The following is a 13,384-nucleotide window of genomic DNA, read 5'->3' on the forward strand; positions in this document are numbered from 1 at the left end:
ATGTGAAGTTCTGGCTTGGAGCTCAATCTGGAGGCCAGGGTGAGCAGAGGTGGCTCAAATAGCCATCGCTGAGGATTGGTGAGGGCAACAGCTACTTGATAGTAGACTTTTTTCAAGAATTTTATCCAGTCTGTTTAGAATTCAGGAAATGAGGGTTTTAATTTGAGGATTAGATGAGGCAGAAAAACCCACAATTTTTATGCAGATTATAGGATGAAAAAGTCATTACTGTTATTACTTTCGGATTTAATTTTTTAATGTGTGTGTGTGTGTGTGTGTGTGTGTATTTTTAGAATTTTAAGTTCCAAGTCTGGAATTTCGAAGGAGAGGGCCATACTGAAGATGTTATTAACCAAACATAGATGCAGTCATTTATATAGTAGACAGTTGTTATCAAGACCAAACTGGCATTTCCAAATCAGAGTTGTTGCCATATCAGAAGATGAAGAACTTCAAAGCCATCTTAGTGATACTTGCAAATAAGCAGAACATGGAACGGGCTATAGATGTCCCAGAGGTAGCACCTTCACTTGGGCTACCTGCTCTGAAGGACTGAAAATGGCAGATATTTCCAACTTCAGCAAGCAGAGGCGCTAGCCTTAGTGAGGGGGTAGAATGATGAGTTGAACATTAAAGAGCAGATAGCAGTTCAGTTGCAGCTCATCTAAGGTGACTGTGTCATGTATCCCTTTGGAACCAGATGTGCTTCACTTTACTAAATGTTAAAGTCATGTGATTGTCAGTATATGCCAACTGTAATAAATAATAAATGATAAGTATTTGGTTGGAAAAATAAATCATCTTGATTAAACCAACCAATTATTTGTTCTGGTAATGTGAGGTATTCCTTCCTTGCTTTCTTATATTAAAAATATATATTTATTTGTATGGAATTCTGTTCCCATAGTTCTATTAAAGAACTTCTTCTTGGGAAAAACTGTTCTATTTTTGAATTAATGGTTGTAACTTATTTGTGTACACACTAATAAATACCTTAACTCTTATTTTTTCCCCCTAAAATTAGTTAGAAGAGATTAATCTTGATTGAGTAGCCTAGGAACATATATGGCTAATATAGTCTTCATTTGCTTACCTGAGCACTTTTAGCTGTTTTATTTAAAAGATTTTGATTATAGGCATCAAATTGAGTTAATTATTTTGTTGATTAACTTTGCTGACTTCATCTGTAATTGTCATTATAGTACTTTATAGGTATCTAAAATATGTGCATATGTTGACCCTGTGAGGTAGGTAGGACGGTGCTGTTGCCTTCATCTTATGGATGTGGATTCAAAGTTCTGGCAGATTGACTTGCCTAAGGTCACTTGCTGGTAAGGTAGAAAAAAAGCCAAAATGAAACTTCTAAATCAGAAGCTTGTCTTATCAACTATACCACATATTCCCCAAATTGCCAACACAACACACACAGCCTAATTCCTAAATAAAATAATGCTAATCAAAGAAGTCACAGCAAATTCATTCAAAATATGAATATCTAAACTTATTTGTCTATTCTAGTAGAGGTGATCAATGACATAGGTAGTAAAAACAATCCTTAGTGGCTATGTTTGCTGAAATTTACAACACATTAAAGAAAAAAATTCACATTATAGGAAGTTTTTAAAAGTCTATTTTAAGAAAATACGTTGGCTGGATATAGCTCAGTGATAGAGCATTTACCTAGCATGAATGTGAGGCTCTGGGTTCAATCCCCAGTCCACAAGGAAAAAAAGAATGGAAGGGAAAAAGAAAAAAGAAGTTGACAAATCTTTTATTAAACTGACAAAAAAAGGGAAGATAATAATTAAAGTCAGCAATTGGCTCATTACTGCCACCCTTATGGAAATAAAAAGGATTATGAGAGATGCTCAGCCAATGCAGAAAAGGCATTTGATAATATCCAGTACCCTTTCGTGATAAAAATACCCAGGAAACTAGTAATGGAAGGGGACATTTGAAGTGTGATAAAGAGCATTTATGAAAACCCCACAGCTAACAGCAGTGGTGAGAGACCGATAGCTTAACCCTGAAAACAGGAACAAGACAGGGATGTCTGCTCCGTGTGGACTGAACATTTGTATCCCACCAAAACAGAGTGTCATTTCCCCCCTTAGGAAACAAAGTCTCTTCAGCAAATGGTGCTGGCACAATTAGATTTCCACACATAAAAAGGAATGAAATTGAGCCCTTATCTCACACCATGTGTAATAATTAACTCAAAATGGATCAACCTGCACTTTCCCAAGCATAAGGCTATGTCAGTATCAAAAAAGATAAATTGAAAATTATTTTATTCTGCAAGAATAGAATTCCTTAAGAAGAACATAATTTTTGTGTGTAATTTATCCACTCTTCCAATATTTGTCGAACAAGAGTATTGTGACAATGTTCATACCATGGTAAACAAACCAAACTTGTTCCCAGCTTCGATGGAACTACCAGTGTGGAGAGGGAGGTGGACATTAAGATAATTCCACTAGCGAATGTACAGTTCCAGTTGTGATGTGTAATATTCAAGAATCGTATGTGCCCTGGGCCTGTGGTAGAGGAACATGTCCTGCTCTCAGAAGACCAAGCTGATGAAGGTGAAGTTTTGCTGAGTATGGAGGATGGGTAGGGATTAACTGGGTGAAGACAGGGTTTAGAGATAGTTAGCTCCTGAGGAGTCTAGGGTTTGGGTTGTCTTTCCAGAGACGGTAGTAGGCATACAAATGAATTTCATGGTCTTGTTTGTTTCTGACCTTTTGTCACAGTGCTCAGTGACTGTTTTCTGTCTGTGTGTTCCATCCATCTCCCAGAATCTCCAGTATTTTGTGCATAAAGGGTATTGAATAAATGGGCAGTCCATAGTAGAAAGTATTTGAGAGTCTACTAGCAATTTTAAATTTATTCCAAGTAATAAAATTCTAAGGATTTAGGAATTTTTAAGAAAAATTGTGCTGGGGGTGTAGATCCTGGTGATGCTCTGGGTTTGGTCCTAAGTACCAAAAAAAAAAAAAAAAAAGAGAGAGAAAATTTATCTTAAATTTTAACTTTTAAATAATCATGTTATTAGGCAGCTATCTTCAGAAAGAGTATGATAAACAATGCTTTCTTCATAAATTATGCTCTAAGAACCTTATATTTTAAAATAAAAAATTTTTCCTCATTTATTTTAATCCTCATTTTGGATGGAAGTGATCTGAATTGCTTATGTAATTTCTGCAAGGAATTAATAAGGACTTTCTATAAACCACTGTCATTTGTAATCAAAATGCTCTAACTTACATTGATGTTGGCATTAACAAGTACTGCTCAATTGGTGGCATAGAAAGAAATTGCATTTAAACTTACCAGGAGCTTGTTGATGCCTGAGTTTTTAAATGCTTTCTGTGGGCCATTTAACTGCTGGCAGCTTGAGTTCACATGATTCATAATAGTGGAAATTTAAATTTACTTTTAATTTAAAAGTGAAGTTACTTAAATTCTTTAAATGTTAACCTTTGGAAAAATATCTAAAAAATAAAGGCCCATATGATTTTGATGGCCCTCTGCCAAAAGATTATCATTTACATAAATATCTCTTTTAGCTGAAGAGTTTCATGTGTTGAGCTCAGAAGGTTAGAAGAGAGACTTCAATCTGGAACCCAGCAGTAGTAGCTGGCTTGTGAGCAGCAGCATTGTTCATGGCTTTGAGAACACTGTTCCCATTCAGGCCTAAGCAGCACTGGCATTAAAATGCAGTTAATTTGTTTCATGTGACTTGTCAGCTGTGTGTTTTTATCTCAGTCTTTCTAGACTAGATCTCTCTCCCTCCCTCCCTCCCCTTCTCTCTCTCTCTCTCTCTCTCTCTCTCTCTCTCTCCCCACCTCCCCCCCACCCCTGATCTTTCTTGGTATGTTAAACTTCAGAAATAGATGAACTACCTTTTAACTGTTTACGTTCTGATTCATAGGCCACTTTTGAAAATGATGCTTGTGCAGTCAGTCTTCGGGTTTTCCATTCATTTTAAGTTTTTCTAACAATCAGTTTGAATGCTATTTTACTTTATTAAACGTAATCCCATTTCAGAAGCCTTTTCTGTTTCATGCATGTATGAGTGTCTACCAAAGGACTTCTCGGAATTCACTGACAAAATTGCCATCTTTATTTTCTCAGCAGCACCCTATTCTTTTCTTGTTTGCTAATTTTGTTCTCTGGATTTTTCCTTAAATGACTTTTAATATTTGACTTCTTGCCAAGTGCTGGGTCTGAGCCGTAAAGTGCCAATTCCAAAGAAATAGTATAATTGTTACTAATATTCAAGGAAGATTCCATTTCATTTTTGAGGGACATGAAAATCTTACTGCTCCTCTGAAGCTATACTCATTTAATACAACCTAAGAGTTCATATTCTTGATTGGGAAATGAGTATTTTTAAAGATAGTGCCAGTGATATTAAAACTGCTTTTTGGGGTACAATTGATGTATGGCAAAATGCCATTTTAAAATCATTACAGTTTCAAAATTTAAAAGGAAGTTGGTGTGTAGCTCAGTGGTAAAGCACCCCTTGGGTTTAATCACCAGTACTGCAAAAATAAATGTGTAAATAAATAAATAGTACAGTTTACAAGCTTAACATTTGTATTTATCTACAAAATCATCATCACAGTCAGGAAAGTGGACATATCCATCACTTCCAGAAGTTTCCTACTGGTCCTTTGTAATCTCTCTTTGTCACCCACCTCCCCTGCCATCCCTAACTTCACAGGGAACCTTAAACTGCTTTCTACTGATTGGATTACATTTTCTACTTTAATATAAATGATAACAAACAACTGTGCACTCTTTATTGACTGGTTTCTTTTACTTAGCATCATTTGATGAGATTTACCCATACTGTTGTATATCTCGATGGTTGGCTCCTTTTTATTGCTGGGATGTGTTCTGTTGTATGAATATACCACCGTTTATCCATCCTCCTGCTGATGAATGTTTGTTGTTTCCAGTTTCCCCACCGGCCTTTCTGTCTCTTAGCCCTGCTCTCCATACCCCATCTCTCTGGTGCCTTTCCAGCGCAGCCTCAGATCAGCGCACTGCCTGGCATCTGCTTGGTAGACCATGCGCGGTGGTCAGCATTTCATCATTTTTTGACCTACAAAAGACAGTCTCACATAGCTTGATACAGTAATGTGTAATAAGTATTTTTAATGAACAAGAGTTACTTGTTTTACCTTTAAGAATCTCTGCCTCATACAAAATTGTTTACTTATTGTTTGAACTCAAATCTGTAAGAACTTCTACATAATAAAAGACTAAGTGATGCATTTTATTAAGTTACTGTGTCTGATTGATAAAAGTATGTGGTTTTTTTCCACTCTACTTTTCTGTATTTCTCTCATATATATGTTTATGTAGTAAATATTTTATTTTGTATTTTAAAAATATATAAAATCTTTTTTTAAAAAAGAAAAACGTGTTAACATTTTTCTAGTTTGTATAATTTTTTTAAAAGTTCTTTATTTCGAGGCTAGAGTATGTAGCTCAATGGTAGAGTACTTGCCTAGCTAGTATGCACAGGGTCCTGGGTTCAGTCCTTGGTAGTGGGGGAAACAAAGGAAAGAAAAGAAAAAAAAAAATTCTGCAAAGGGAAGAACCATGGTTGTCTTTTTAAAAATCATGAGTTTCAGAGCCAGAGTCCTCTCCTAACTGTGACTTTGGGCAGACTCAGAGGCCTGTGTCCTCATCTGCACACCGAAAACTTATTTTGTTGTCACTGAGAAGTAACCACCAGTGTGTGGCACACCTGGTGAATGTGTTACTTTCCTGTGTTTTCTTATCAAGTCCTGCCTTTGGCTAAAGGCAATATGGTTCTGACTTCGCTCATTGTTACCTTAGTAATTTTGTAACTATACAACTGTTTGATTTCTTTAAAAAAATTTTTTTTTAAGTAACAGTAAGGTGTGTAGTGTGTTATTTCAGTAAGTAACAAATTTTAGGTTATACAGAATTTGCCTTTCTTATAGTGACATTAATGAAAAATTTCATTTATTTCTTATTTGAAGAATTTCAAAGAATATTCCAACAACCAAAGATGTTGAACCACTGCTTGAAATTGATGGAGATATAAGAAATTTTGAAGTATTTTTGTCTTCACGGACCCCTGTTCTTGTGGCTCGAGATGTAAAAACATTTCTGCCATGCACTGTAAATTTGGATCCTAAATTACGGGAGATTATTGCAGGTGGGTGTCGATAGTACATTTAATTTTTCTTCCCTAAGGGCCTCAATTATTTCCCTGTTTCTATCTTAGCTATATAAGTTTCTCTTGCTCCATCCATGAAAAACCAAGAACTTTGAACCAAGTATCACACAGGAGAATTAAGGACTTGGAGTCTTTTGGGAATGTTAAGAAAATGTTTTAACTCACTTAATGATAATCTCCTCCCCAAAATCTTACTTTGGAACTTTGAAATCAGATTTTTATTTACATATGGTCATGGCATTCAGATGTTAATCCATTATAATTTCCTGTCATGAGTCTTCTGTTCCTAATAGGGGTCTCTATCTCCAAGGAGTAAGAAAATCTTTATATTACTTTTATAAATCTTTGTAGTTACTTTTTAAACTTAAATTTAAGTTTAAATTTATATTGGAACTTGAGCATCATGACATTAAGGTTTTAAAATAGATGAAGTCCTTGGGGCTGTACTGTGTACCTGTACACATATACCACAACTGCAGTGAAACACTCTCACTCTACTGGCCCTTCCTTGAGTACTCCAAACTAGTCTTAGTACATTATATAAAGTGCACAGAAAGATAAATTATCCCACACATGTATAATCTGGAAAAACTGTTCTTATAGAGGAGTAGAGTCGAACAGGGCTTACCAGAGCCTGGGAGGATAAGGAGAAAGGGAAAGGAAGAGAGGTGGGTCAGTGAGCATGAAGGTACAGCTCCGTGGGAAGAATAAATTCTGACTTTCATTACACAGTAGCAGGGGGCCTCTAGTTAACGATAACTTAACATTTATTTCAAAATACCTAGAAGAGGGGATTTTGAATGGTCTCACCACAAAGAAATGATGAATGTTTGAAGTCATAAATATGCTAATATCCCACACAATATATACTTGTATCAGAGTAGCACAGTGTACCCCATGAATATGTACAATTATTGTGTGGCAATTAAAAATAAACTATTACTGCATTTTATAGGTATTTGTCATAAGACTGATGCAAAAATTTTTTTTCTGTGGAATCTGTTGTTTGGACATGGTTTGAGTCTCAATTTAGTTCAGTCTTAACTAACTTTGTGTTGATACTAGATAAATTTGGATTATTACAGTTGTTAATGAATCATAAGAATTGTTAACATAAATAAATCTTTAAAAAGTCCGAGAAAATTAACAGTCTTGGTAACTGAAGAAAAGAATTCAGATGTTGGTGATTTTTCAAATAGTGAAAAACTCTTTTATGAACAATAGTTGAACTTTTTTCACTGAAAGGTCAATACAGCATTCAAGATTTTCTGTCTACTTTCAGTAGGAATCCCCGACAAGAGTGATATAGCCATGTTTGTGTCTAGTAATTAAAACAGTAACTGGTGATTGGACTAATAACCAGTGTCCTGTTTTCTTTGGCCTTCTGGGACATGGTGAAATCTTTCAGATGTTCGCGCTGCGAGAGAGCAGATCAATATAGGAGGACTTGCTTACCCCCCACTTCCGCTACACGAAGCTCCTCCTCGGGCACCCTCGGGCTATAGTCAGCCCCCGTCTGTCTGCTCTTCCTCCACATCCTTCAATGGGCCATTTGCAGGTGGGGTGGTGTCACCGCAACCTCACAGCAGCTATTACAGCGGCATGACGGGCCCTCAGCATCCCTTCTACAACAGGGTAAGGACATGGTGGTATCTTTGCTTTTAAGAATTTGTTTCAGGAAAATCTCAGGAGTTTTCTTCTTGTGGATTCCATTATTGTTTTGAAACTGTACCTTGGCTATAAAAAAGGAAAATATTAAAGTTTAAATGTAAAATATATGTTTTTAAAAAATCAAAAGAATTTTGGATTTTAGCATATTACAGGTCTCAAAAGAATCTGAATATTAGAGATGCTTTTTATTTATTTTCTTGACAAGAAAGTACATACCACAGGTTCAGCAGTGAATATCCTGTGCTCTAAAGGAATCTATTTCTTTTTGTTTTTTTGTAAATAAATGTTCCTTTGGTATATATTGTATAATTTATATTAGCATTTACAACGATAAACTTAAATTCCTATAGTAGTTTGTTTTACCTGTACTTATTAAGATTTATACCTTTTAAATGTGAGATAATGATGGGAAAATACTGCTTGTAGGACTCAGGTGTGATTGCCAATTAATACTACTGTAGCCCATTTTTTGTTATATTTCAAATTGTCTTCAGTCGGATATAATTGGTTACTTAATATAAATATGCAATTTTAAATGACAAGATGAAAGCACAATTAATTATCAGTGGTGTTAAGACCCTATGAGGTTTAGTGGACTCAACCTACAGCTTACCTATTCCCATGTTGATGACATCAAACACTAATATTTCCTGCCAGGAAATGGAGCATGAACCATAAAATTATGCCTCCTGGACCTGTACTCTAAGATTCATTGCAATTCTTTGTATTTATTGTCTTCCTATTTTGTCAAATTCAAGAAAATATAGGGGCTAGTATTCATAGAATTCAACTGCCTGTCTTAAATAAATTTCATAGGAGCTGAGAAGAAGTTATTTAAAATAAATGTGGCAAAGAAGGAATTTCAGAATTTAAATTTTCAGTTTTTAAAAAGTATTGGCCATATTAGTAATTAGGCCTTCTGTTCAGAGAAGCCCGAGGAATGTCATTCTTTTTTCCATATGGACCAGGAGACAAAGGTGGAACAATAGCATTTGATAGTGTATTTTTTCCTTGTAAAACTTAATTATGTAGTAGGCCTTGTGAAATGCAGATTTTTATTCACTTATCTAAAAATTAGCTATAATTTTACTGAAACTGGCTCAATTAATACCAGTTGAAGTTTTAAGACCAAGAAATTTATTTAAAAAAAGGAAAATTACTAGACCATTTAGGCCAAGATCTTATGTTTACTAACTTTAAGAAAAATAGTAATATGATAATGCTTTAATAGTATTTATTATTTTAAAAACATTTAATTTTCTTTTTAGGTTTAGTGATACTTGCTATAGTTATTTGAGGTTTTTTAGTCTCAGAGTTACAAGCAGGAAGGTGGGGGAAGATACTGTATCAGTGTAACAAAGCAGAGTGAATTGTAGTGTTGCCCATGTAATCTGATATGTGAAGCTGGTTAAAAGTAAATTCTACTGTTATGGGTTTCATGTAAACAGGGTTCTCCACCTATTTTTAAATAACACAATTGCTTATTTAGGAATACAGCACATTCCAGGAACTTGGAGTGATGCTATTCCTGAATTTCATGCTAGGGTGTTCTCCTATGATCCAGACTTTTTCTGGGTCTTATTTAGGTTAATCTTTTTTTTATAAGTAATAGTTTTCTAATAAGATACCAGTCTGCTTTTTAAAAAGACATTAGGAGTTAATAAATGTAATCGCTCTGAACCTGCCACTTGACAAGTCTGTACATGTTAAACATAAGGAGAAATATTTGTGTCAAAGTGTAAGGTATGAAATTTTATTGTTTTCTTTTAAAAAGCTTATAATTAAGTGAATAATATAAAATGTAAAAAATATCTTAAATTTGGGTTTTGTATCTTATAGAATATGAGAGAGGCATTTTTGTTCTTTTGTCACTTGCACTAAAAGTTTTGGAGTTGTGTTTGGTTAGTTTCATTTGATAACTCTCATTACACTTTTATTTCTATAATTGTTCATGCCCTTTTTTTGTTACATGTTTTTCCATAGCCATTCTTTGCCCCATACCTTTACACGCCCAGGTATTACCCTGGCAGTTCCCACCATCTCATCTCACGTCCATCAGTAAAAACGAATTTGCCCAGAGATCAGAACAATGGCCTAGTAAGTATGTAAAAGGGTAACTAAAATATTAATCTCATAATAAACATAAATAGAACTAGAAATTGGGTTATTTCCTTTCCAGAGTGAGTACAACTTACTTTATAAATAGCTTTAAGAAACGTAAGATATTACTAACACAAAATGTATTTTGTTTTCATTCCTGGTAAAATCTGTGGAAGGAAAATGACTAGCAGTCTCAGTGATTAAATGTTGAGCTTTTTATAACCAGAGATTTCTGGCTTGTAAACTAATGTTACCAAAACTTCTAAAACTTAATCTTTACATCTAATAATTTCTAATATCTTTTTAAAGGACATATGTGTGTGATATCTGCATAATTATGTATTAGCACCATGATATAAAAAAATAGATGATGTAGGGAATGAAAACATTTCATTCTAATGACAGAAACTAAACAGGATAAGGAGAAATCGCTCAAAGGTACTATTGAATCTAATTAATTCAAAACAAAATACATTTTTGCTTAATATATTAGGAGTTCCTGATGATAAACTAGTTTAAGTAGCAAGTAAAAACAAAATCCCTGTTAATATAATTTTAATTAAGTTTTAAAATGTCATGAAGGGAAAATCTAGTCACAGAAATGATTCAGTATTGTTGTATGATTATTTTTACCTCATGTTCATTCATCAGAGCCTGGCTCATCCCTGCACTGTGTCACCTGCACTCTCCTGTTTTATGTTGTTAGGAAGTTATCAAGGAGGATGCTGCTGAGGGGCTTTCTTCACCCACAGACTCCTCGAGGGTAATGGAGTGGTCTTGTGGTGTGGAACCTAGCATCGCACTGCTTCTGCAGCAGTAACGACATCTTAATCGCCATGGCAGCAGTTCGCTAACTCTGCATTTGTGTGATGGCAGCTAGTGCAGAATAGCTGAATGCTAATGATTACAGCTCATGAATGAATTGAAAAGCCCATATTTGCCCTTTACTTCCTCCTGCTTATCTGTTTTATCACTGGCATGGGATGAGGATTTTTACTTTCCCATAAGTTTTTCCCAGCAGCCATCAGGAGCATTCAGGTGTTTATTTCTTAGTGTTGAGGCCTGTTTTTACCTTTGACTGTGTTTATGAAGGCTGTAGTTGGTACTGCACATGTAGAAAAGTTTCAAAAATATCCAAAATCACCTTTGAGATTATAAGAAAAGATAAACTAGATGATATAGAACTAAAATGCATATTTTCAAAGTGGGTGTCCACAGGTAGCCTAAGTCTTTGTGCAGTACTACTTTTCTTTATCTGTTTATTAACAAAATTTCCAGACAAATGCAAAGCTGGTTCAGCACATAAAGGAAGTTAGTTAAACCTCAACACCTTAAGGCAGGTTCTTACTATCAAACAAACAAACAAAAACTTGTAGAGGAAATCACTTTTATAATGATTATTCAAGACTTTGTACTTAATAAGTAGTGTTTATGATGAGCCTTAAAATCTTCAGTATATTGGTATGCAATTTAGAAACCCAATTTGTATTTTAGCTTCTGGTTTTTTTTTTTTTTTTAACAGAATATATCATCCCAAGTAAATAGGATCAGTTTAATCTAAAACTATGCTGGATTGTGGCATAGTAGTTTGAGTCAGAGGGTGAGATATTGCATCCTAAAGTTATCAGTGATTTTTAACTTAAAGCATGTATTTGGGTAGGCAATAGTTTTTTAAACTTTAGTTTCCTTTGTGTTAATGTTATTAAGAGAAAAAGAACCATTTTGTTGTCCACTTTGAGGGGTTAACAATTCTTAAGTCATTAGCATTTCAGCTGAAGTGTTTGAGTAACTTCAGTTATCCACAAATGATAGCCATAGTAAACCACAGTAATTCTCTTTGGGTGCTGAGGGAATCTTTAATCCATGGATCATCACCACTATATGCAAGACTGGGTTTCTGTTTTGTGAGAGAGCCTTTAATAAAGAGATTCATGCATGCAGTGCAATTCTCTGAACTGAAATTCCTCAGCAAATTTTTGATGAAAATAAGAGACTATGAAGAATTTGTTAAACTTAATGGCACAGACATGCTGAAACAGTAGCTATTCCCATGCCAAAAAGTGTAGGCAAACACTGGAGATCAGAAGGTGTCGGTCATTTCTTTCAGAAGCAGACAGGAGCATTGGGCAAAATTTCAAATGAGTTTTTGGGAAGATAAAATAACACAGTTCCTGAGACATGTTTAGAGGCCCAGTAACAAAGTGTAAAAGTGCTCTGCCTGGTTAGTGCCTTTGTTTAGTAAATAACCCTAGTATTTGTCGTCCTTGTAATAGTAAAGATAGCTTTATAACTGAAGTAGTTGGAATCGGTGCTTACCGTGCTTTCTTTGCTTTTAAGAAATTAACAATGACAAGAGCATGTAAAATGTGTTTTGTAAAAAGTAGACATGTAGTTCAAAGCTATATATGAAAGCAGTGGTGGAAATGTGAAGAACTTGTATGTGGGAACATTGTTTGGGACCAAATGCAAAAATATTTAGTCCTTCTGCTCCTAGGCTTTCCAATTCTGTCTTAGGCAACAGTATGGACGATGGACACCATGTCCACGTGGTTAGCTATCCCTAGCATCTGCTCTTGATGAGAGGGCTGCTCACAGACAAGTCAAGAGCTACATGAACATTTTTAACAAATTCGTATGTCATCAAAGACATTGGGTAATGTGGGGTTAAAAAAAAAAAAAACAGACGAAAAAGTGTTAGCCAGCTGTGGTCTTTTCAAATAGAGGTGGACCCATCTCTTTTTTACCACAAGGAGTTTCTAATAAGCCTTTATAAAGCATATCCTTATGAAAACAATTGGGTTTTCTCACATGATCTTGTCGGGATTGTACCTTGTAAAGTCCAGCCTAAGGTTTATCATATAGCCACATGCAAGTGTTTCACAAAGGTGAGGATTTCAAACATAAGCTTCCATGCTAGCTATATTTTTCCTTTAATTTTATGACTGAGAAAAATTAAGTTCCAAATCTTACAAAAATGGGGGGAAAATTAGACCTAAGATATGCTCCCCAGCATATTAAAGCTGAAAAGAAACTGTTATTTTCACCTTTTAGGCAGAGAAGCCTTTTTCAGAAATGAAGTCTCATTAGAACTCTAGTTCATAAAATCAGGGAGAGCAGACCTCTGGCCCCACCTTGGACTTGCCTTTCCTCCTGAGGCTTCCTTAGGGACAGATAATAACCTGAAGCCTAGTGCAGATTCCCCTGGCAGTTGAACCACATGAGTCTTAGTTAAGAGGTCAAGGAGGGGAGTGCCAAATAAAGAGCCAGAATGTGCATGTCCCATGTTCCAACTTGTTGTTCTCCAGCACCCTGCTGCCTGCTTTGCCTCTGTTGCTATTGTGGGTGAAGTAGGGCTTTGGTCTTCGAGTTAAATAGATGCTGATGATGAAC

At 35.2% G+C, this 13,384-nt stretch overlaps 1 protein-coding gene across 9 annotated transcripts in view; it reads left to right on the forward strand.

The window, feature by feature from the left end:
• Kidins220 (kinase D interacting substrate 220) overlaps window positions 1-13,384 on the forward strand; it is a 101,358-nt gene that overhangs the window by 68,468 nt on the left and 19,506 nt on the right. For 5 of the 9 annotated variants that reach the window (XM_047521970.1, XM_047521961.1, XM_047521963.1 and 2 more), the window contains exons 23-26: window positions 6,024-6,202; window positions 7,632-7,858; window positions 9,878-9,991; window positions 10,701-10,757. In XM_047521970.1, the coding sequence (XP_047377926.1) occupies window positions 6,024-6,202; window positions 7,632-7,858; window positions 9,878-9,991; window positions 10,701-10,757 (577 nt within the window). The remainder of the gene's footprint in view (window positions 1-6,023; window positions 6,203-7,631; window positions 7,859-9,877; window positions 9,992-10,700; window positions 10,758-13,384) is intronic. The other 4 variants (XM_047521965.1, XM_047521967.1, XM_047521968.1 and 1 more) reach the window with 2 other exon arrangements.

Source organism: Sciurus carolinensis, chromosome 13 (genome assembly GCF_902686445.1).
Source record: "Sciurus carolinensis chromosome 13, mSciCar1.2, whole genome shotgun sequence".
In the NCBI taxonomy this organism is placed as follows: domain Eukaryota; kingdom Metazoa; phylum Chordata; class Mammalia; order Rodentia; family Sciuridae; genus Sciurus; species Sciurus carolinensis.